We start from the raw sequence: 24,219 nt of genomic DNA on the forward strand, positions 1-24,219 counted from the left end.
TGAGAGATGCCAGTAGTGAGATGGAGAGGAACAGCTCAAGGTATAGTCCCAGCACACATGGCCTGGGTGCCTCACGAAATATTTTAGCTCATCTCACTGTCATGACACATCGATGGCCATTTGTTCTTCCATTTTTTTTTTAAAGAAAGGCATGCATAAATTTCTCAGAGCACACAAAAAAAAGATGCTTTTCTTGAAACAAATTACGTACTTTGAAGAATTCCTCCTTCCATATAGGAATAGCTATCTTATTTAGAAAGTTATTCTTTACCATTTTCTTAATCTGTCCAATACTTAGGAGATAAGAATTTGAATATTTTGCATGCCTGCTTTCACTAATGGTTATTATTCTGACAACCAGGCACTTAACTCGCCCGGGGATTTAACGGTAGAAAAAAATGCATAAACACACCAATTTTCAAAAGGAAATTAAGGAATTACTCATATTTTTGCTTAAAATATTTCTAATGCTAATAATATGCTTTTCACAATATACTTACCTCTTCAGTCATCATAATTCTTAGGCATTATGTAATACAATTATGTAATTGTATTACTTAAAACAGAATTAATTGAACAAGTCCACCATGGTTATACATCAGAAGTGACCCAACTGGAAAGCAATTACTAAATAACAATTGTCACCTAACATGCTGTAAACATACAACTGGATCCTATCAAAACTCCTTATGGCACTATCAAGGTATATTTACTATGCTACCAATCTTCTGGACCCTTTTGCTCCTCAGTATCTGATGACCCATTGACAGTCTAAGCCTCTGCTGATAAATCTCTTGTACTACTCTTTAGAAGACCTGTTTTGAATTTAAAGCTAAACTGTGGTATACTGGCTTAGAAAGTCTAAACCACCTGAGAACTCCTCAGTTTTCCATTAATTTATCCATATGAAAACTTCAGATGTGACAGGAGTTAACATGAACTGGATTAACATTCATCTTTCAAATTATCAACTTTCAGCTTGGGAATTTAGTTGTAAAGGGGATTAAATTGTAAAGAGCTGGATTCAGTGGATTTCACATTACTTGTTACCACTGTAACATGACATCATCACGTACTATGTATTTTTCAAGGCATAAAAAGCTCATTCAAATTCTGGTTTTTCTGATTCTGAACAGGATTCCTGTCTTCACTTGAAAACTTTAAAAATAATTGTTCATCAGTTAGTCTTGAGTGCAACAGCAACGAAAAGTAAACATCAAAACTGGGCATCAGGTGAAATATTTCCTTCATTCTGGAACAACGTTTTTAAAACTAGCAAAAGAAATGCATCTAAAATTTTTCTAAGCTGAAGTAGGTAACAGCGAGACGAACTCACAGCAGTTCAACACTGAACTGAAACGATGCAGATAATATATGTGCCTGCTGCCATCTCCCGGTAGTTTAGAGGTAAAACCATCATAAATGTACTAACTTTTTTCCTACTTAGCCTTTAGAAAAAAATGCCAGGTCTTCGCGGTGGGCCGGGGGTGTGGGATGTGGAGAGAAAGACACAGTTGAGTGTTGTTTTACAGAAGTATCTTTCAAAATGCTCGAAATCCACAAAAAGTTCTTTCACTGTACAAGGCTGCCAGTATCTGGATGCACCTACCTTCTTACATTGCCTTAAATAAGGAAACATTAAATCAAATCTCTTTCATCTTATAGAAGAAATAAGTAGTTATCTGAGTAAGTCTAACTTCAAAATACATTCAGTACCACTGATAACATTTTAATTGAAAATTAATTTTAAGTTTCTACACTGTGTGTAAAACCAAAATAAGGAAGTCCCTTTGATAAGTCTACTCATATTAGAAGTTACAGTGCAGCTTATTAGCCCATACCAACTTATTTTAAAATAATTTTTTTTTAATGAATACTTAAAATGCAAGACAATCTTTCCCAGTCGCACCACTCTTTCACCCCTGTCCATGAAAGAATACAGTATTGCTTTATGCAATAAAATTCCATGGTTTATGTTTTGAAAAATAGCATTAGCCATCTTGAAAAGAAATACAGTTATTTTGACAGTTGCCACAAGGTATCTGTACTTAACCTGCAAACTTTAACACTAAGACTGTTGAAAACAAACTGTACCAACAACAACAAAAAAGAAAACAAAATGAGCTTGGTAATAAAATGTCTGTCAAAAAAGTGCAGTATTTTACATTGATTCTAGAGTTAATTTCAGAGAATAATACATCACCAAAGGAAACCTGTGAGAGGACTGTGAAGACACAATGGAAGACAGTAAAAAAGCTCACACACCCCAAAGCAATTTAAAGTTAGGAAAGTAACTTACAGACTTAGAAGATTTTAAAATAACTCTTACGTAAAGGAACAGTAATGGTACTTGGCTGTGCTGGTGGTCTACCTGATGTCCAGGAAAAGCTTCTCCTGGGAATCACCCAAATGTCACATCCTCCTATAGCACAGAAACTAAGCAGCTGACAAAGAAAGTAACAGTCACTAAGTATCAGGGAAGCTCAGCCAACTGAGGACTGCCTCACCTGGCAGGTCACCTACAACAACCACAAGCTGGGCTGAGAGAGGGAGCAGAATGCCTAACCTGCAGAAAAAGAATGAGCTCAACACTTGCCATGGAGTTTGAGTGCTGGCAGCTACAGGGATGGACAGCATTCTAAAACCCTAAGGAGAATCAAAGCAATGCAGAGAAAATAGGAGGGAAGAAGGCAAAAGGACTAGTTATTTCTATGGGCTCGAAAGTACAGGATCTCCTCCTGAAGCGTGGGAAATCACTCAAAAGAGCTTGAGGTCTAGCAGAAAAGGTGAAGCACTAAGGCTCTGTCGGTCAGGTTAAGACTTCCTTTCTCTGCACAGGAAAAACTGGCTTTACTGAGGCTTAATATGACAACTTGTTAATGTGATATGAGGGCTTTTGTAGCAAACAGAACTTTCATTTCATAGACTACTTTGCTCTGCAGGAAGGAGAGACCTGTCCACATGATCCTGAGGGGAAAAAAACCCCAACAATTGGGAACAAACTCTACAAGTGGATTATGTCTTCCGCTGAATGACTATGGGAATGTGACCTGGGTTGCCTTAAAAAATGTGAAGGCGTACCAGTGATATGGACTGTTCTAGGTTCGTTGACAATTGCTATGGAGAAGCAATCATTAAATGCTGCAGAAGAGCCAAGCTAAATAGGGAACATTTCCTTCCACAAAAAGAGAATTAAAAAAACTCTGTCATAACATGAACCAATAATTGACAAAGAGAGCAATGACTAAAGAATCGTAAGAGACCTAAATTAAATACAACTGGGATTTCACATTCCTTATGAAAATTAAGGTTTTTAGCATGAGATAATTAAAGCAAGCCAGCTCCTGGTGTGCCAGAACATATAACTCACCCTGTCAACTTTGTTCCTGAGGGTCCCTCAGAGCTGGTCAGGAAGCAGGCTGGCAGCCACAGAAATTATTCACTAACCCGTGGCAGGCTTTCTGCTGCCCTCCCTTGCAAGAGCCCTGCAGCCTTCCTCCTGTCACGTAGCTGTACATGCACCATCATCGCATGGAGCGTACCCATTCAGTAACACGACGAAAGGACTTACGTACTTACGACCCCATCACGCTTGACCGGGCTACAGTCAAGTGGTGGCCACAGATCAGTTACACAACAGATAAGCATACATTCCCTGGGTGCCTATGTTGAGGGGTATTGGACTGACCTAGCCAAGAAGCTGAGTGACACTGACCTAAACAAAGTGAAGAAAATGAAGCTTTATGGAGCTTAGGCCTCGTAACAGAGAAACAAAGATGAGATAATCAGAGAATGTGAAGGGAAAAGCAGCAAACACACATTGTCAATAACTAAACCTTCACACAAGTGTATTGGGGGGGGGGGGGGGGGGGGGGGGAGAAGAACATCTCGATGACACGAGAAGACAACGAAGAACATTCTAGTAGAAGAAATACAAAGGCTAAGAAAAAGCAGGACACTACTTAATGGAATTAAGACTGAACTTCTCAAAACTAATGAACCGGTCATGGAAAAATAGTATGTTAGAAGGCAAACGGAAATATTAGCAGCTTAGGAGAAAGGAGAGGTATTGAAAACATGCAGTTCTTATCATTAGATTACATTGCAGCATATATAAGAAATGTAAAGAAAAGCAGTAACTCATTGTAAAAGGGAAACATTTCCCTAAAGAGTGAGAAAAATTAAAATTCCAAAATGCAAAGGTGTTGCTTGGGTTGGTTGTTGTTGCTTGTTGGAGGTTTCTTTTGGGTGGTGGGTGGGGGCAGATGACATATCAGGGCAGAAACCAGTGTTAACTGCTATACAGAACTGGGAATAGAGAAGTGATCCAAAACTCTGTGAAATACCATGCCAGGTTCACTGAAGGAAGCTTAGTTTTCACGGAGGTACTGGGGATCATCACCACCTCTCAATACCTGCCAGATGAATCTTGCAAGGAATAAAGATGCAATTAAGCCTATGGTTGATAAGCATATCTGCCTGATCATATCAACAACAGATCTTCAAGCTATCTACAATGAAATGAATTTGGTAAACCAAGAAGCATTTGGATTTTTTTCTTCCATTTGGTTTTAACAATAAAAAAAGCTAGAGGAGAAACATTTAAGTATTAATCATAAGTTCTACTGGTTTTGCCTAGCCTCAGGCAACTGGGCTTTCAAGCCCTTATATATTTACCACAAAAATGAGCAGCTCACCAAAAACCCCAGAGAAAGCAAAACAGATGAAAAGCCAAGTGGGGGAAAAAAAGGGGAGTTGAGACCATTTTAGGATAGATGAGCACAATAGTACATAAGGTTTGAAGCAAAACAGCCAATATACACAGCTATCTAGCTTCTAGAAGCTGGGCTTCGGATGAAAAATGCTTCCATTACCATAGGCTTTGAAATACACCACTCAAAATATTTTATTCAGAAGATAAATGTGTAACTCAATCACTAGTGATCAAGACCCAGAATAAAGTTCTCTAGGTTAATAACTGAATTATTCAGACGCTTTCAGAACTTCAGCATATGATTACAGGTCTGCACTATTTGTTTTAAATCACAGCACCCTGAAGCAAACTGTACTTCCTCTTAGAGCAAAAACTGGAACAAACCAGGAGTCTTAGCTTTTGAGAAAAAATATTGTATTATGATAAAATAAGCCATCACACCATCAATTCACTCTTTTAGCACTTAGCCTACTGTGCCGTGTATTGATCATATGACTTTTGTCCTAGGCTAAAAAGGTCGCTTAATTTTAAGGCTGTTCTGATCACTTTAGGGCATCTAACGCAGGTGTATCTTAGATGGTAACGTCTACTCATTCCAGATGCTTCAGAAAATCCTATTCGGGGAAGGATTTCATTTGCAGCTCTTCCATGCCCAACAAACCCATTCACTTTTCACGTATTTGCTCAATGTTACCAGCTGACTAGCTGGCCACCTAGTTACTATCCCAGTAGACTATGGCCTCCCCTCTTTTTGATACTCTTCAAATATTTGAACACTTAACATTTACTTGCTGTTTTGCTTGGTCTTTCTTACCTATTAGCCTCTGCTACAGTTTCCTCCGTTTGATATCCACCGCCAACTGCAGTATCTTCTTTGGTGTCCCTGTAATAAAATGATTGAAGTGCTTTGACAAACCAGCAATTGCCCTTCACCATGGCAGCCAGGCAGCAGAGTGGGTATGCCCTGAGGGGTGAACTTGTGGGCTCCCTACCACTCTAAATGCCTCTTAACCCCTTTCTTTGTGTGTTACCCACTACCCTACGGATTTAAGGAAAAAGTGTCCCATCCTGCCTTCCCCGGTTCTCCCTGCCTGCCTTTTAATAGTGCTTGCAGAAAAGGCCAGTTTTTAGTCAGCTACCACATGATTTACAGAGTGAACGCTACCAAAAGTCACCTAGAGGTGCTTGCTTCGCTTCGTTCGTGCCTGGAAAGCATCACTTCAAAGTTCAAAAGCGTCTTCATAAGGACGAACGTACCTAAACACACCGAAAGCAAACTTCCAACAGCACTTCCAGGGCGAAGCCTCACTGCACCCCCAGCCTGCTCTTCCCTCAGCCCCGCCACAGGTGACGGCTCGGCCCCGCGCCACGCCACGCCGACTCGAGCTGGTGGGACGTGTAACGCGCTAAAACCTTTGTTTTCTTACAGGTCGCCGCCCAACCTGCAGCTTTCTATCGATAGCAGCCCCGCTTCGCCACAAAAGTCGGGCCGCAGCCAGCGCACTCCTTCCCCTCAGGAACCACCTCTCCTCAGGCGCGGCGGCCCCCCCCGCCCGCCTTCCCGCCTCCGGCGGCACGCGGCGCAGGCGCAGGCAGGCGGCGCGCGGCCCCAGGCGCACGCGCGGCGGCGGGGCCAGAGCCGGGCGGGGCGGGGCCGGATTTGAACCGGGCGGCGGGGAAGCGGCGGCCGCGCACCGCCATGGCTAAGCAGCAAGGCCGGGAGCAGCAGGGCATCACCCTGCGGGGCAGCGCCGAGATCGTCGCCGAATTTTTCTGTAAGGGGCCAGCAGGGGTGGGGAGGGGGGAGGCAGGAGGCAGGCGGCTGGTAGGCTTCCTGCGGGGCTACATGGCCGCCGGCGGAGGGCCCGGCCGCCTCATGCTGCCGTTTCTCTTCTCCCCTTCGCAGCCTATGGAATCAACAGCATCCTCTACCAGCGGGGCATCTACCCCCCCGAGACCTTTACCCGCGTCCAGAAGTACGGGCTTACCCTCCTGGTCACCACCGACCCCGAGCTGAAGAACTACCTCAACAACGTGGTGGAGCAGATGAAAGGTATGGGGGGGGGGGGGGGGGTGTCCCTGCCGGCGCCGCTCGGCGTAACTGCTGTGGCTTCTTTCAGAGTGGCTGTACAAGTGCACGGTGCAGCGCCTGGTGGTGGTCATCTCCAGCATCGAAAGCAGTGAGGTCCTGGAGCGGTGGCAGTTTGACATCGAGTGCGACAAAACCGCCAAGGAGGAGAGGTGAGTAATGCTGCCCGCCGCGCCTGCTCGTCCCTGTGCCCCGTAACTCTGCAGGGACATGGCAAATGCCGTGTATGTTAGCGCCGTCCTGGTTCCGCGGAGCAGCCCAGGCAGCCTGCCCTCAGTATGAGCATGGATGGCGTTCTTTCAAACCTTACCGAACCTATAGAATGGTTGCAAAAGTCTTCGAAGACCATCAGGTCTGACCACTGACTCAGGACTGCCAAGCCCACCACTAAACCAGGTTCCCTAAGCACTGCATCTATGTGTTTTTAAAACTTTCTTTCTTCTGCTATTCCTTCTGTTTGTCTGCAAACTAGTCATATGATTGAAGCATGTATAATCCTCAGGTGTTGGGTTTTATTTTTTAAAGCATCAGATCAAAACTTGATTTTTAATCTTCAACAAAGTACATAAAATCCTGTTGCAGGCACATGCCCTCAAGAACTACTGCTTTTCTGCTGTTATGCCAAAATGTTTTCATCCATGATGATCTGAGAATAAATGTAACGTTCCTTACAAGTACTATGAGGCTTCACAAACAACAATAGGAAACTATCACTTAACTTTTCTAAGCCTATCTACCTAGGGCTTAAAAAAGCATCACTACCATATCAAAATCCAACACCAAACAAACAGAGCTCAGTAGAGAGAACTATTTAGAAAAGTAATTATAGTGGAAGCTTCACTTTCTTAACAGAATTTTCTTATTTTTCCAGTGCACCGCGAGAAAAATCTCAGAAAGCTATTCAGGATGAAATCCGATCTGTTATCAGACAAATAACTGCCACAGTAACTTTTCTGCCACTGTTGGAAGCTGCCTGTGAGTACTCCTAACTTCACTGAAGAAATCAAACACTTCTTTTGGAAAACCTTAACAACTTTGCCACTTTAGAAAATCATTTTCTGCCATATAATTATTGCATGTCATATACCAGCACATTTCTGAGACAGCGTTTTCTTAGACTGAGATCAGGACAGAAGTCACGGTGACTTAACTAAAGTTATAAAATTAGTATGTGTACTCTGAGGAATATTTTCATAAATAATTATTTTGTGACAAGCTGTGGACAGGCTTGTATAAATAACCATTGAGTTCATGTGAAGTGTTACACAGAGCTCAGCTCCACAGCATTTTAACATTTCAAAATAAAAATTCACATAACTTTCGAGAAAATAGAAATGGCTACACATGAATATAACCAGACGTGTTTCCATGCTTGAACTACTATTTCTTTTCCACATAACTAGCATCAGTGTAATTATTGAGAACCTCGGTTCATGTCTCAAGTTATAGAAGATGCACTTTTTAATATTAAACATGCCATTTTCTTCTCTGTACGTTACTGTTAATTTGTTCCCACTTGTTTACAGGTGCCTTTGACTTGCTGGTATATACAGATAAAGATTTGGTAGTGCCAGAGAAGTGGGAAGAGTCAGGACCACAATTTGTAGCCAATTCAGAAGAGGTTCGTCTTCGTTCCTTCACTACTACCATCCACAAAGTAAACAGTATGGTGGCTTACAAAAAGGATTCCTTCCCCTAAGACATGGAGGGGGGCAGCATTTGTATATATCCTCTCACCCTGTATAGTTTGTTAATAGCACAGCTAAGCCATGAACATGTCATTACTGTTGCTCTTGCTGAAGTATAATACAGAAAAAAAGGCAATGTGTTTGTCTGTGATAACGTGGTGTAACACTAGACTAAGGAGGCATTGTTTTTAAAACTGTATGAGCTAATCTAATGGTGTGTTGAACTACCACATTCACTAGAAAAACTGCCAAAATCTTCGATTACCTGCCAGAATTATTTTCAGATCCTGTTATTTAGTATTTTAAGATTATAATAAACTACATTCTATTGAGAGGCTTAAGTTCTCTCTGGCACTAAAAAAAAAAACAACCTCATTTCTAACATGCCCATTCTTTGTTAAAAGCCTGGGCTGTTTTGAGAACCTACCCCAAAATGAATTAACAGCACAATTCTGAAGTTACTTGTACCTCTTTAAGATGAAAGCAGCTGTCTTGCAATGAAAATCTTAAATATGCAAAGCCTTGTATATTAATGACTGCTAGGCTTGATTCTGGGGACGGTGGTGTTTAAGTCAGTTTGTCTAGTGTTTGTCAAGCATTTTCTATGTATCATTTTATAGATTAAAGGTTGAAATTGTATAGTGTTCTAAGTCAGAGTGTGTATAATGCTTTGAGATGGTTTTATAAATCTCTTTTTCTAACTCGCAGAACTAACACCCTCAGGGCATCCTACTTTATTGTTACTTTAACTGTGTCCTCCAAGTCTCAAAACACACATTGTGGAGTCAATATGAAATCCATTCATGGATTAATAGTTTATGTCCACTTAAGTCTGCAAGTAACAGTATAAATGGTCACAGTGCTTTCCATATTTGTTAAATATACAGAGGACTAACCTGCTTTTGTACTCGAAGTTAGGGATTTAAAAGTGTGTCTATAAAACTTTCAGGCTCTTCCATTTTTTGCTCATTTCCTTCACCAAATTCACTTCAGCCAGAGTATTTTAACTTTTCCCGCTCTTCTAGAGAGATACACAATTCTTCCTGTTAATTTCAAATGTTTATTTAAAAATGTTGCTTACATGTACTCCACCACTGTATTACAAAGCTTCTGGGCTTTCCCAAAGCCAGCAGTTCTCTCCCCAATCTCGCAGAAGTGAAGAACAGGCAGCCTTTTATAAGTCAGTAGCACAAACTTCTGGCTTTTTAAAATAAATACAATCTAGATACTCTGAAAAAGTGTTACCTCATTCCCTACTAGGGCTTGCTCTGCAGTAACAGGAACACCTAGTGTCTTCTGCCTGTTAGCAATATCCTTAAGCAGGTGACTGCACTACCCCTTTACACCTAGGAGGTGCACTTCAAGAAGTGCAACTTCAAGCACTTCCCCTGGGGAGGACTGGATCAAAGCAGTGAGTGCAAATCAACTCCTGACAGAAATTTGCACCAGAGAACTGACAACCACTGCTTTATACCACAGATGAGATCAGGATGTAACTGGTACAGAGCCAGCAGTAATGAGCATTAAAAAAATAGAAATTGTTTTACAGAGATGCAGGAGTCAGATTTCTCCAGAAAGTTGCTTCTTTCTTGTACCAATACAATTTATCTTCTCCTTTAAAAAGGACCAGCCCAAAATCCATCACGGCCATCTCCGTTACCATCTGTATATTTTTTCTTTATTTTTCACAGAGGTATTAACAGTCAAGAGATATAGTGTATCGCTGCATAATGTCTGTGAAAAGGAGCAGGTTACAAATCCAGAATATTTCACAAAGACCCTGCACAACAGGAAAAAAAGAAAAAAAGCCCTGTCACATTAATGCATTCCCAGCAGTCAAGCCTTTATAGAGGTGTCCAATGGATTTGCTGATACCTAATGGGAACCCCCCCAGCCATGAGGGTCACTTCTGTAGGGCGAAGGATCAAAACCAAAGAAGCCCCCCTCATCTCCGATGGCAGTATAGTTATTCTTAGGAAACCGAACAAAGGGTAAGATTTAGAGGGTACACAACAGGTATTCCTCACCTGACTAGTTGAGCTGACGTATAAGCTGGTTGATTGCTTCACCTCTGCAGCCAGGCTTGCCCATTTCCTTGAGGAAACCCACTTTGTTACGTGAAGCATGGCGAGCCACTGACAGATGGAATGGCCACAGAAAGCTTGTGACTTTTTTGAAATACTTCCCAGCTGAGTAGATTTCATGAATAAGGTCTTCCAGGCAAATAATACCACACCTCCCTGCAGGAGAAAAAAAAATAATTAAAAAGAAAACAAACAAAACAACAAAAAGACCCCCCACAAACAACACATACATGAGAGATGCCTGACTTTATTACCTTTCCTCACACCACTCCAGAATTGCCAATCCCCCATATATGAGTCTTGCAAGGTACTTCTCCCTCCCCTCCCTCTTAGATCAGATTGCAAACTCTCAACATTCGCCTCTTTTCTTGATTAACTTCCTCATCCTCTCCCTTACCTAAATGTTCCTCTATCAGCATGTTGTCTGTCAGAGGCATCCTCTTTTTGCCAATCTTGGCTTGGCCCCGCTTCAGGATGAGCTCTCGTACAGATTTCAGGTTAGGGTGCCTGTACAAAACCAAAAAGTCAGATTCTGTAACACAGAGACACAATACAGCTGGAAGTCTCACCCCACTTCTTCATACACAGGAGGAAAGCAAACCAGTTATGTTTAGAACAATAAGAAAAAGGACAATAACAAGCTTTATATCTAAAGTTGATAAAGTTTTGAATGTTACTGAAAAAGTCAGCTATGGATTTGTGATACCATATGCAGAATCAAAAAGCTACAATATTTACAAACTACCATCAAGTCACAGGACTGGTACTTACCCCCACGCCACATAAGGTTCCACAATCCGCAGCATCTTCAGTGATAACGGAGTTAGTTTAACAAATGTTCCAGTGAAATTTTTTCTCAGACGCAGCAACTCAATCACTCTGCTTACCCTCTTACTCACTCCCTTAATACTGAGTAAGAAAAAAACACAACTATTATTAATCACATTTCTCTAATACAGCAACAGAAGGCCTCAGATTACCTACAAGGAGCATGTCTGGGTAAATCACACTTCCTTTGCTTAGAAATGATATTACAGCTACATATGATAGCAACAGTAAAGGTAAGGAGTAACAAAAGTTTCTTACTCTGCAATCCGCACAACAAAGGCAAGTTTGTGCTCCTGAGGTACCACTGTCTGTCCAGGTCTCTGCTCCATGCGCCTCAGCCGGGTTTCATCTCTGTGTTTTCGCCATGAATCTCGAACAAAAGCCTCAAGGCGTTTAAACTGGATTTGTTTCCCCTTCTGGTGCTAAAGACAAAAGGGTAAGAAATTATTGCCCTTCCCAGCAGTCTTAAGAGGTTTGCATCTCAAAGGCCAAGTGAAAATCAGAACTTGATGAGCTACACTATTTCAGTTTTGGAGACAGTAAGAAGAAAATAAATTTCATAATCTAAATCCAAGGGAGACAGAACTGAGGGACAACATGAATTTACAAGCAGCAAGCTATAATTAATGAGCACTGAACAAAGAGGTTTTCCCCAGGGGGGGGGAAAGAAGCAGGGGGGGAAAGAAGGGGGGGGAACAGAGCAAGACCAAGACCCAGGGTACTTCAGGCACAGGAGAAATCAAATGGAAGCATTTGCAGCCACAAACAAACAGATCTTTGCAACTGCATACACAGCTTAGCCAGCCACTGGGAAAGTCAGAAACTTATGTATCTGGGTAAAACAAATGCTACAGAAATACTCTAGCGTGACTCAAAATTACCATCCCACAAAAAATGACCAGGTTTAAAGTCCTTTTCTATAAAGACACACACACAAAAGAATCCAAATGTTCAAAGAATTTACTAAGTATTACTGATTTAAACACACAACACTCACCTCACTTGAAAAAATAATTAAGCTACTTTTCAGAATGATGGGAAAACTCAGAAGTTTTTTTTTTAAATAAAAGAGATGTTTAAATGCCTATCCTTAGCTCAGGAACAAGTACATCCACCTAAATCATAGTGCTTTCTCATACGAATAGGAGTTGAACATGCATGACAGTTACCCAGTACTACTCTAGATACACTACTGGCTAAATTACTAGGCCATTTTAAATTAAAGAATCTTATGTTACGTGTCTTCTATTTCACCTTGTAAGTCACCCATGAAATTGGTTTGAATTTTCAAAGCAGGTAGACCTAATCGAAATTTTACCACTAGGGTCATACTTCTAATAAGAATCTTAAAAGGTGACTATTTTACGTTACCACTTATGGTTCCACTTCCACCTTGGAAATACAGTAAGCCACTAATGCATTTACAAATGCAGTATCTAACAAAAACGGCAGGGGTCTTGCACACAATCCCACCAACGCCACAGAAACCAATTCACTGGGAAAGCTTTGAGGCAGTTCCAAAACAGGCACCTGCTACGTCAGCCAAGATGGAGCAGAACAGGTCTCAAATTCTGAAACAGAAAAGTGTGTGATGCTCTGCCAGGCTGGAAACCGCAGCCTGCCTCTGTGTTAGCAGACATGCAGACAGGGGCTTCACCGTGACCTGTCTGTGCTCCAACAGATTCACCTAGCTAATGACAGGCAGCTGAGCCTAAACGCACTCTCAGCAAAGCACAGTCTCCAGGAGGGTTTCCAATGCAAAGGCAACCTGGTTTCAGACTATGTAATCCCACGGCAGCACTACATTTTGCCACGCGTGGCTGTACACATACCCACCCTAGCAATCACTGATCCAAGAGGCACAATTCAGTCTTCCATATACTACTGTGGCAGCCTAGCAAGCCAGGAAACTTTGTCTTTTTCACAGGGCTCAGGGCCAGGTTCAGAAGATTTTCTACAACTGAAGAGACAACCCAGGCGTGCCCTCAGAGGTAACCAACAGGCCATCACTGTACCAAGGCAGTCTCTGCCACCTCCCCTCGCGGGGGGGGGCGGGGGGGAGGGGCGCTGAGCACCACGAAATTACGCATCCCCCCTCCAAAACACAAGCAGGGGACAGCTGCGGACTCCCGCCGGCCTCAGCTGACCCCCCCGCCCCCAGCCAGCTCCCACCGCCGCCCCGGGGACGGCCCCAGGCCAGCCCCTACCTTCCGCTTGTTGAGCAGCGCCTGCTTGGCCTGGGTGGCCTTGATGGCCTGGTAGGCCTTCCTCTTCTTCAGCAGGTTCTCCGGCACCAGCGGGATCCGCCGCCGCGGCCTGCAGGGAGGGAGAAGCCGGTCACATCCCGCAGCCGCGTACCCCGACCCCCCGCACCCCGCCGCCCCCAGCCCCGCCACCACGCAGCCCCCGCGGATGGCGGCGGATCGCGAGCGCCCCGCACTCACTCCTCCTCCGCCATCTTGCCGCCAGCGCCGCTGCGCACGCGCGAGGGCGGGGCGGGGACTTGGCCGCGCGCGGCTCCCCTGGCGGCGGCGGCGGGGGGCGGGCGGCTCCCGCTGTCACCGCCCGCGTGACGGGGCACGGGCGGGGTGGCGGTGGTTTGAAAGCTTAAAGGTTAACTGCGAAGCCTGCAAAGCAAGGCCGCAGCCCCGGCAGGGACTGCTGTGAAACCAGCTGCCTTCTCCGCCTTGCCTCAAAGCTCCCAAAGAATACTGGAGGAGAAAAAATTATTGATAAAAAATAATAAATAAAGGCACAGGCAGTATCCGTAAATGCCCTCAGCTGTTCCAGCCGGTGCCCGGCCAGCGTGGGGGCAGCTGAGGTGGGGGCAGCGCAGGCCTGGCCTCAGGCACGCTGCTGAGGCGGTGCTGCGAGAGGTGACAGCAAACCCGCACGGAGCTGTGCCCGCGGGGTGACGCGCCCTCCCTCCCGCCTGGCCGCAGCTCAGCACCCCTCAGGGGACGCCCAGGCCAGGGCTGTGCCCACAGGGCGCGGTGCCCTCCCTCTCGGCTGCTCAATGCCCCTCAGGGGACGCCCAGGCCAGGGCTGTGCCCACAGGGCGCGGTGCCCTCCCTCTCGGCCGCTCGATGCCCCTCAGGGGACGCCCAGGCCAGGGCTGTGCCTGCTGCGAGTGCTGCGCAGTGGAAGCAGCAGCCTCGCGGGGCTGTGGCCGTGCCTGACCACTGGCCCTGCAGCCCGTGGGGCCACAAGTGGTCCTTGGGCCTGATGCGTCCCCTCTGCCCAGCTGTCCTGGTGCGAGGGGGCAGCTCACCGTGCCAGGGCCCACCACGCAGTCAGTGCCTCTCGGAGACAGCCGGCCTTCCCACCCTCGCCTGAGCATCCCGGGGAACTTTGCTGGCAGGAACTGGCCATTTTCTTCCCTTCCGTGATGGCTCCCAAGCACAGCAGCCCTGCCCCCAACTGCCCGAAGGGCCGCACAGAGCCACCAGGGATGCCTGGGGTGTAGGTGGGTGGCTCAACACAGCCATTCTGAGGAAGGGACCCCAAATGTGGCCTGGGTCCTGTAAAGTGAGGAGGGCCAACCTCGCCTGCCGGGAGCCGGGCGGTGCGAGGGGGCGGCCCGCCATCCATGTCCAGCTGTGATGGAGAGCCGGGGTGGTTGTGAAACAAGGGCATCCTTGGGGATGGGGAGCTGCGGTGCAGACAAGCCGTTGGGAGAGGGGAAAGCGGGACAAGTGGTTTGGCCAGCAATCTCACCCGTAGGTGGTGCCATAGGCTCACACGAAGGAGATGTTGATGCATCTGATGAGGCTGTATTGTGTTCTGCCTCGACCTCTTTGCCAAGTGGGGTAGAAGAGGGGGGGTGCCTGCACGCTGGACATCTTCATTGCCTTTCTAATCAACTTCATTTACACCAACCGTAGTTTCCTCTTAACAGCTGAGAGCTTGAGCCTTTCACTAGAAACGACAGCATTTAACTGCTCACCTCAACGACTGCAAACCTTTAAGATGCTGTAAATTAGGCCACTTCTATTTTGACACCTAATACTTGAATATCTGTATTTAGAAACGTGACCCCACATTCCAGTACCTGCTCAGACATATGCTCTGCAAATAACACACCCCTTGGGGAGCAAACTGAGCTTCCTACCGACTGTTCTCTGATGCAACCTTTTGGATTATGAGACAGAAAGAAATAAGCTTATGAAACAAAGTGCATGAAACTTTCACTGAAGAAACTAGAAATAAATCCATACTATATAAATTTAACTCTGAAATTAGGGTAAGCTGCTCCGTATAAAAATAGCTGAAGTCTCTGGTAGCTCAGGACAGAAAATGTGGCCCATTTAAATCTAGACATGAACATGCATTGTTTAACAGAAGGAAAAGGCAAACGGGATCTTGGGTATTTCATTATTTATGGTAAGGAAAATAAGTAAATATTTCAAGTGCTGTTGCTAAGAAATGTCATACAGCATAACAGCATATGTAAGCTGGCTTGTTAAACTTTAACTAATAGTTATATTGTATTAATGAATGACTACTCAAATGCCCTTGTTTGCAGCGTTACTCAAAAAAAAATATTCTCACTTGCGTAGACAGTAAGCTGTTGTAAACTGAACTTCAGCACTCTGAACTCACATGCTCTCCTTTTTTCTTGACAAGGCCCTACATTTTCTGTGATTTCCACAAACTGTTATAGACAAATCCAATGACTGCGTGCTTACGCCAATCACCATCCATCAGTGATGGATTAAATGATTTCTCCTAGTTTATAGGCCATTCAGCATGATAGGTAAAATCTGTTTAAAAAAATTCTGGATATCTAGTTATGCCGCTTTCAATTATTACTGCTCGATGACCACAAACCAGCTATTGGCTTCCCATCAGTATTTTTGATGAAGCTCCATCATGAGTGCATTTTCTCTGTGCTTTGCCAACACATCTCAGAACACACCCAAGGAAATTATTTTTGAAAACAAGGTTTTATATAATTAAAAATGCCTGTTGGTTTGGGGAGGCTGAGAGGGGAAGGCAGAGGTCACCTTTAAGGACCAAAATTGAATACGTTGTACCATAAATAAGTCATCCATAAAGCAAGCCAGGAAACCTATCTTTTCATCAGCAGGTTAGAATATAGCCTTTTTTTCTTTTCCTGTACTGCATGGAAGCTTTTTGCACTTTCATTTATATATATATATATATATATATATAAAAATCAGAATATAATTTTAGCAAAGGATGTTACCTTTTGATACTACCTGGAGCAGGTCTTTTGTGCTGTGTTAAGGAGATGGTGTTTGAAAGGTTGAATAGAGAGATCAAAATCCAAACACTGCAGATATCTTTCCAGAATGGGCAGGTTTTTTTCTTCACCCTGGAACGAAAGAATTTTTTTAAAAGAAGTATCAGAAAGCTAGGTCCTGCTTTGTCTGAGGTGCTTGCATTTATAAATAAAATTGGGAATATTTTACAAATGACGAAGTGACCCTGCTGTCATCACACCGATCCACATTGGAGTGCTGCAGCACACTCACAAATCACTGCCCATGGTTTCTGCCTACCTTGGCTTGAAACTCTTCACAGCGCATCTACAATACTATTAGGTCCTGCAGAGCGGCCAGAAGCAGGTCCCTTCATTATGCTTGGGACTTCCCAAGAACATTATAGAGTAAATGAAAGCAACAAAGACAGACCTGCTCCCTTTTTTCCCCCCCACAGGCCTTACGCGGCTCACATTCTCTAGCCTTATGTCTTGCTAGCTTTCATTTTATAGTGATACTTTAGACAGATATTTTGTATCATGTATTTTCATGTTTATTTCTATTACCTTATTCACAGATACAGATACAAATGCAAAGTCATTAGAAAATAGCAAACTCATGCTGATGGGTGTGAATCTCACAAAAGGAGATGCTGTTGCTTTGTTTCATTGTTGGATGGGTGTAGCCCTCTGAAAAAGTGACCACAGCTCTTGTTTGGATTAAACATTTAAGGCTATTTTCTGACTGCAGTAGGAATAAACAGTGTGGACTTCAGCCACAGCTTAAATCTTCGCTTTCATTATGCCAGAGGCCTAGATTTCTGGAAGTATCTGAATGTCCTTCTCTTCCCATCAACTGAGACATTTGCTATTTGGCACACAGACCATTGGTTTTGAAGGTGAACTGTACATGGTTGTGGAATGAATAAATTGTATGCAAAGTTCTAGTCATCTACATTGCCAGGCTGTTTCTACACTTGTGCATCCATGGCAATCATGGACTCTAAATTTCTGAAGTTTTTAATCCTAGAAAACAGTGTATATCCCCAAAAGAATTTGTTATGACATGCCTACTGTAATAGAAATTTTGTTTAGATACTGCTAGTTACAGTTCTTATATTACAGCCTTTCTTAATATTTCTATAATGAGTGGATAGTTAATAGTAATATGATATAGTGCACTGCCATAGTTCCATAACTGTAAGCCATATACCTCTATATATATAAAGCAAGACAGCATGCCTGAGAAGCTGTCACAGTATTCAGGCTGGTATTTGATCTGCAGCTTGAAAGTGCCACTTATGCATATTGAAAAAGTAACAAAAACATGTTTCTAGTTGAGCATATGAATTTATATAAAAATACATAAAATGCATATATGTGAATTTATGTAAACAAATGTAAGCATAATAAAAACGTACATATAGTTAAGAGAAGAGTACGTCAAGAACTGGTTTGCTTTTGTGTGCAAATATTTAGGGCTTCTGTGATGCAATCTACAGCACAAAGAGGAGGGGTGATGCTGACCTGACTGCAGAATCAGTGCCTGCATTTTAGAGAGGACAGCTGGGTAAGGAAGCAAAAGGTGGATACCAACGTAGGGGCAACGATTCCAAAAGCTAAGTCAGGAGGTGAGGTAGGATGTTAGCATCCTGTCCACGAAACTTCTTGCCTTATTTTATCATCTCACTTCAAGAGTATAAAACCCCATTACACTCATTTCAAATCCCACAAAATCTCTATTGACACTGTGTGCAGTCTCAAAACAGCAAAAGAGCCACGCTTGAGGTCTGTCACTCTTGCCAGTGAACCGTGCCCCAAGCTGAAATCCATCTGTAATGAATTCCCTATAAAAAGGGCCAAAGAATTAAATTCTGTTTATTTTGCCAAACCGTGATCTAATCTTGGGAACATTTTAATGGGGAAAATACCTTGTGATTTTAAATTATGCCCATTTTCAGATCTTTTAAGGAAAAGGTTTATATGATTTGGAAAGAGGCCCAGGAACTACTCTATACATACACTGAAAGCAATGTTTAACAGAGAAAAAAACTGGGTGGTCCAAGACTTTCTTTCATGAAAATAACAATCATATGGAGATAGACTAATATTTAATAAAAATATTTTTGTGAAAAGCTGTGGATAGATGCGTTTTTTTATCCTTTTAAAAAGAAGGTTCCTGAACATTGGAATTTTTGTTAGAAATCCTGCAAATCCATTTCATGCCTCAAAAGGAGTAATCTCAGTATAATGTAGAGGCATGGGTGAGACTAACATAGGTGTGCACCCGCAGCTAGTGGCCAACTAATATGTCAAATTGGAAAGGCTAAAAAAGTTAAGTTTCTGGCTTTGTGTCTTCCTGGAAAAAATGAGTGGGGAAACCCAATTCATTTAACAATAAATGTTTAAGTTTTCAGATTTCTGCCTTTCTCTTTTCACGCAAGGGATTTGCTTTATTCAGACTTTACAAGTAACCCCTCAAAACTCTACTTTGTGACATTAAAATTGGTTGAAAAACTACAACTAACTGCATCACCATAGTGAGCTCCAGGTACCTGTATAAAACAATACTAGTGACTGAGTCCGTCCCAGCCACAGGGTATACACCTCCTGGGTACAGCCCACACGTAATGGGGTTTATTACATCTGCATCCATGGTGACAGCAGCTTGCTTGGCATAAGCAAGGTACAAATCACAAGGCTTTTCAGGATTTGACCCTAGATATGGCTTCCTAATACATAAGCACAAATTTGATCCAAAAAGGGGTTGTATATTTATAATTAGTAAAAAAACCAAAACAAAACACCAAAACCTGTCATAATAACTTAGGATTATTCTTCCATTTTCACTGAATTCAAAGAAAATAGGATCAGCCAGAACCCAGTATCATTTAAAATACTACTTTCAAAATATCGTGCAATAGAGATATTACAAACAGGTTCAAGTATGTATGTAAATAAAATAACTCTCCATTGACTATGACAGGGTGATAATTAATAACACATCCATTGCAATGAGATCGTGCTGCTTGCCCCCCCTGTTGTGGTATAAGTAACCAGCCCATCTTGCAAGCACCTATTTCTGTGAGAAATCCCCCTGGTTTCCATGGCCCCACAGACAACTCTGAACACCTTCCGCTTGGGGGCATTTACCGTGCTGGGCCAAAACTGACTATCTGTGGGAGGCAGGAACACTGCATCTCTCAAGAGGTACACAGTCCTACTTTATAGGAATGAACGTGAAATTATTGCTCAATGTGCTATTTCATTTATGCCATCATTGTCTTCTTCAAGCTGCCTCCTGTGTAAGAAGCAAAGACTAGGCAGCTATAAAATACTTTTTAATGTGGGGAGTTTCTCATGTACACAAGACGAAGTCCTCTAGCTCTGCCCCAGCAGACAGACTGGCCAAGTTTTTTTCAGTAAATGCTACTACTGCTATTTCTTTTCTTTCTTTAGCACAATTCATTTACAAGCATTGATGGAAAATATTCCAACTCTGAAAACTCAGATTTACAATAGCTATTGCGAATAGTTCACTAGAAGAAAAGCAGACTACTAATAACCCCCTGATACTATTCACGATTACTGTCTCTGGAAATTATATCTGGAGTTTTAAGTTATGAATATTAAATTGCAGATTTACATCTGTCAAAATGTTATGACATTTTCTAAAAGAGTGGTGGTATCTATTTACAAGTTTCCAAAAGAAACACTTGTAAGAAATAAAATGTAAATTAATTTTGTTTTACTGCTAATATACTTGTAAAGGCTTGATTACTGAACCTGAAATAGAAACAATAATGTTTTTTTATTACAATAAAAAGCAATTAAAATATTTTTTTCTGTCTTGTCTACAAGACAGTGTACAGAGTGTCTGCAATTTGAGTGTACTACAAATTTAATTGCATTTTTAAAGAAAAGTGAAGCTAAAAATAGACGTCATTATATATGGTCTCCACAGGTCTCTATGACCTCTCTCCTTCCTCCACAGGGATGAAAAGACACATTTTATTTGGGAAAAAGACCGATTGAATTATGTCTGAGATGAAAGACAGCAAGAACAGAGTAGGTGTCTTTCCCACACTCAGTAATTGGGAATCCTACCTCCTGCTAGATTATTTTTTAATTGAACCTTCGAGATAAAAATGCAACTAATTATGCCATTTAGGTTGCAGAAGCATATTAATAAGTACACCACAGCATGAACTATTCATAAAAATACTACAGACTGCAGAGCCATAAAAAGAGATGGAATGGAATAACCTTATTAGGAATTTTATCATTTCAATTTAGACAACTGGAAATGCTTTGTGTACCCAGATGCTTTCTGTCCTAAATGTCAATGATCCTGATACAATGGCAGTATGCGGTAGACGATGAGTTTTACCTTTAAAAAAAATATATATTATTCCTTTATGGCTCTGGTTACTGTCACAACTACGTAAAATCCTTTGACAAGTTCCGTTTTGGAGACTAGGGGATGGAGCTGTTGTTTCAAGCAGAAATAGCAATCAAAAGAGAATTAAAACTTCATCAGTGAGAACTGATTTGCAGTAACTTATGTAAAATCAAAGCAGAATAGTTTTACTGGTTTGTAGATTGCACTGTTGAGCTCTAAATGAAGCTGTGGTTCTGAGAGCTATAACAGTGCATGGCAACAGGGCTATAAAGATCCACTCACTTTTTTTCCTGTTAATTTGTGCAGGGAAAGTTTTGGTTGGAATATTTTATTTTGCCTACAATTATTTGTGGCAACTGCCTAGATCAAGATAAAGATACAGAGCATTCATATTTAACCAGGAAATATTAGGCAAGGAAATGCACAGCCTGAAGGATATAAGTGGTCTCCTGTAGCTTTATCCCAGGAGAGGGGCTGTGTCCCAGCTACTCTGAGCTGCCTACGCACGACAGGAGCAAGGGGAGGGAGGAGATACTTGCAGGGTTCTCCTCATGGCACAGCAGAAGACTTTAAAAGGCTGAGGGCAATAAGATGGCAGATAAAAATCAGTAAATGAAAATGCAGCAATGATTCACAAATTTATATATTAAATGGTGGGCTCTAGGCTATCTAATAAGCTTAGGAGTAGGATTTTGGAATTACAATAGATAAACAAAAATACCAGCTCAACGCTTGGGACAGCAAATGGAATACTAACTGAAAACTATTAGAGAAGGGATAAAGAACAGAGACCATCATTATATACTGCAGCCCCTTACACCCTCATTTTGAATGCTACAGCTTTGCTCACATTTTCTTCCTTCTGTCCATCCCATACCTTCACCCACCTGCCCCCATGAAATACTTGGAAAAGGTTCAAAGAAAGAAGATCAAAGATACAAAATAATTTCCATCTGTGGAACAGTGAAATAGACTGAACCCTCAGGCTGGAAGAAGGGTGCCCAAGAGAAGATAAAATAGTCTGTAAAATCATAAATGGTGGGACAGTTGCTCCCTCTTTCTCCCAGCACAAGAGGTAGAAACCTCAGATGAGGGTAGCAGGAGGCACGTTCGCAACAAACAGTAGGTTTTTCCAGCAAGTAAACTTGTAGTTAAGGCACAGACCTCTTAGCCACTGGATTCTGAGAAAAGTCAGGTGAATAAAAAATTAGGAGAGGAACTTCTTGATCCTATCATAGATTCCTGAGTCTCAGAAGAGCATCAATGAGGCACATCTGCCAGCCATTTATGTATTATGAAGATGCAAGGTCACATGCCATTTACTGTTGAAGATACTTTTCCTGCAGAAGACTGGACACTTATTTACAATATTAAGCTGGGCCTGAAAATACTCAATTCCTGAAGAGGTTAACTTTTGCAGTATTCTTTTCTCTCTCTGTAGGCAGTGAGACTCCCAAATATTCTTCCATTTCTCATAATAGCCATCGCTCCATTTTTTCTGACAAAGAGTGCAGATGTTTCTTTCACAACACCCGGTCCATTTTTTTCCTATGCCTTTCACACACTGATCCTAATACAGATCAGCCAATTCAAAACGCTGCTGAAAATGAATAGATCAAAGCCCTGGGGATGAACCAGAAATAAGAAATATATCAATGCAATGCCCCAAACCCTATTCTCCAACAATGTACAAGTCTATAACAAAAAGGAAAATCCAACTGAACAAAATCAGTGCTGTCGCAGAGGAGCCAAATGATCCTGCATTCTCCTCAGTATTTTCAATACTTATATTTGGGCGGAGATAAGAAATACAGTTGTAGGCCTATGTGCTGTTTAAAAAAAAAAAGTTAAATAATCTTTTAATTATACTGCTACCTGACTTTTCCCTGATAGGCTGATTTATATTAAAAGAACATCAGCATTTGTATGCACACCTCAGGTTTGGTTGTTTTTTATGTCACGTCTCAAGCCCTGCTGAAATGCTGTTACACAAACTGTGCCATCCTGTCATCACAATCACATAGCAAGTTTTGTAACACCTTTAAATAAAATTGAGGCAGGTCTGTTCGAGGCCTTCTGTCTACTTTGTCTTCCTACAGCAGAGAAAGTCCCAATGATTGTTCCTCCTTCCTAACATACTGCATTTTTATTTTGTTGTTGCAGCAGACAGATTCTTGGCCGACTTCCACATTTTTTTAAAAAAATGCTTGCATTTAAAACTGAAACATTTTTCATTGCATTCAAAGCATATGGTAGGTTAGATACCTGCCACAGAAGGATGCAGTCTCAGCATTGGTAACCCCTGTCTCTATAAGCTAGTTTTGCCACGCCAAGGGTTTAAACATTCCAGCCACTCCTCCCCTCCCCAGTGGATCTGGCCTTTTTACTAGCTCAGCTCTAAACTTTCCATTTTAACTGAGTTCTATCTCATTTTATGCTCCCCCTTGCTATTACAGCAAAACATTTGAAAAGGCAGACAGAGACTGGTTCCTTTCTTGCATATAGAAGAAGGGCTAATTTAATCTGGGTATGTGTCCTTCTCCCCTGTTCACCTGCACTGCATCCCATTTTCCTGCCTTTGAAGTACATCCTTCTCAGATCTTTAAACAGCCTTAGATAAATGAATCCATTCTTGCAACGATCTATAATACTGCTGTCTGAAAGCTAGAAGGATGAGAAAATTTGCCAAGAGCCTGGGAACAGATGGAATTGACGAGAAGGGGATTGAAGAGCTAGTTAGCTCCAGGTATTGCTATCTGGACCACAGCTGTGGGGAGCTCTCACAGCAAGCGACACACAGTTGCTTGGTTCCAGCATCTTGGAGCATCATCGTTCCAATTGTAATATTGATCGATCAACTGACAGACTGAGATTGCAGGGGTACGCACTCATCTTGAAAGACAGCAGCTTTCATATTGCTCAGCTTAGCAGTACGGGGATGTAAGATGAGGGGCATGCCTCAACAGGAATAAACTACACAAATTCAAAGCAACTGTGCTGCTTCTCTGTGCTGTGCTCAGCAAGACTTATTTCTTTCCCTGATAGTTTTCCACACATCCTGGCAGGATCAAGGCCCTTCTGTATCAGACACTGTTTTCACATTTAAGAGAGCGTTTATGACTCAAGAGACTATACGGAGGAAAAGCTAACAAAGAAATACTGGGTCGCATTTCTCAACCTGGCAGCAGGG

The 24,219-nt window shown here is 42.5% G+C and overlaps 2 protein-coding genes and 1 long non-coding RNA gene across 6 annotated transcripts in view; 1 reads left to right on the top strand and 2 right to left on the bottom strand.

Moving 5' to 3' along the window:
- LOC308058197 overlaps window positions 1-6,244 on the bottom strand; it is a 35,184-nt gene extending 28,940 nt beyond the window's left edge. For 2 of the 4 annotated variants that reach the window (XR_013925721.1, XR_013925722.1), the window contains exon 1: window positions 1,433-6,244. This is a non-coding gene — a long non-coding RNA (uncharacterized lncRNA). The other 2 variants (XR_013925719.1, XR_013925720.1) reach the window with 2 other exon arrangements.
- A 95-nt stretch (window positions 6,245-6,339) lies between these two features.
- MAD2L1 (mitotic arrest deficient 2 like 1) lies at window positions 6,340-9,141 on the top strand. Its single transcript, XM_080373610.1, has 5 exons — window positions 6,340-6,489; window positions 6,621-6,767; window positions 6,835-6,955; window positions 7,675-7,778; window positions 8,330-9,141. The coding sequence occupies exons 1-5, from the start codon at window positions 6,414-6,416 to the stop codon at window positions 8,500-8,502; spliced, it is 621 nt and encodes a 206-aa protein (XP_080229736.1). The 5' UTR covers window positions 6,340-6,413; the 3' UTR covers window positions 8,503-9,141.
- A 1,002-nt stretch (window positions 9,142-10,143) lies between these two features.
- Window positions 10,144-13,999, bottom strand: RPL7L1 (ribosomal protein L7 like 1). Its single transcript, XM_080373608.1, has 7 exons — window positions 13,848-13,999; window positions 13,611-13,719; window positions 11,662-11,825; window positions 11,347-11,484; window positions 10,973-11,082; window positions 10,519-10,731; window positions 10,144-10,271 (listed from the first exon to the last, which is right to left on the bottom strand). Exons 1-6 carry the CDS (start codon window positions 13,859-13,861, stop codon window positions 10,523-10,525), a joined length of 744 nt encoding a protein of 247 aa, XP_080229734.1. The 5' UTR covers window positions 13,862-13,999; the 3' UTR covers window positions 10,144-10,271; window positions 10,519-10,522.
- Window positions 14,000-24,219: the final 10,220 nt, after the last annotated feature.

This window comes from Falco punctatus, assembly GCF_963210335.1.
Source record: "Falco punctatus genome assembly, chromosome: 1".
Lineage (NCBI taxonomy): Eukaryota > Metazoa > Chordata > Aves > Falconiformes > Falconidae > Falco > Falco punctatus.

What these genes read in the sequence shown, in the direction of transcription:
- MAD2L1 (XM_080373610.1), top strand. Translation starts at nt 6,414, where the DNA reads ATGGCTAAGCAGCAAGGCCGGGAGCAGCAGGGCATCACCCTGCGGGGC. An exon ending in CGTGGTGGAGCAGATGAAAG is followed by an intron (nt 6,768 to 6,834) that starts GTATGGGGGGGG and finishes GGCTTCTTTCAG; the next exon opens with AGTGGCTGTACAAGTGCACG. An exon ending in GCCACTGTTGGAAGCTGCCT is followed by an intron (nt 7,779 to 8,329) that starts GTGAGTACTCCT and finishes ACTTGTTTACAG; the next exon opens with GTGCCTTTGACTTGCTGGTA.
- RPL7L1 (XM_080373608.1), bottom strand. An exon ending in CGCTGCTCAACAAGCGGAAG is followed by an intron (nt 11,826 to 13,610) that starts GTAGGGGCTGGC and finishes TTTTGTCTTTAG; the next exon opens with CACCAGAAGGGGAAACAAAT. An exon ending in TTTGTTGTGCGGATTGCAGA is followed by an intron (nt 11,485 to 11,661) that starts GTAAGAAACTTT and finishes TTTCTTACTCAG; the next exon opens with TATTAAGGGAGTGAGTAAGA.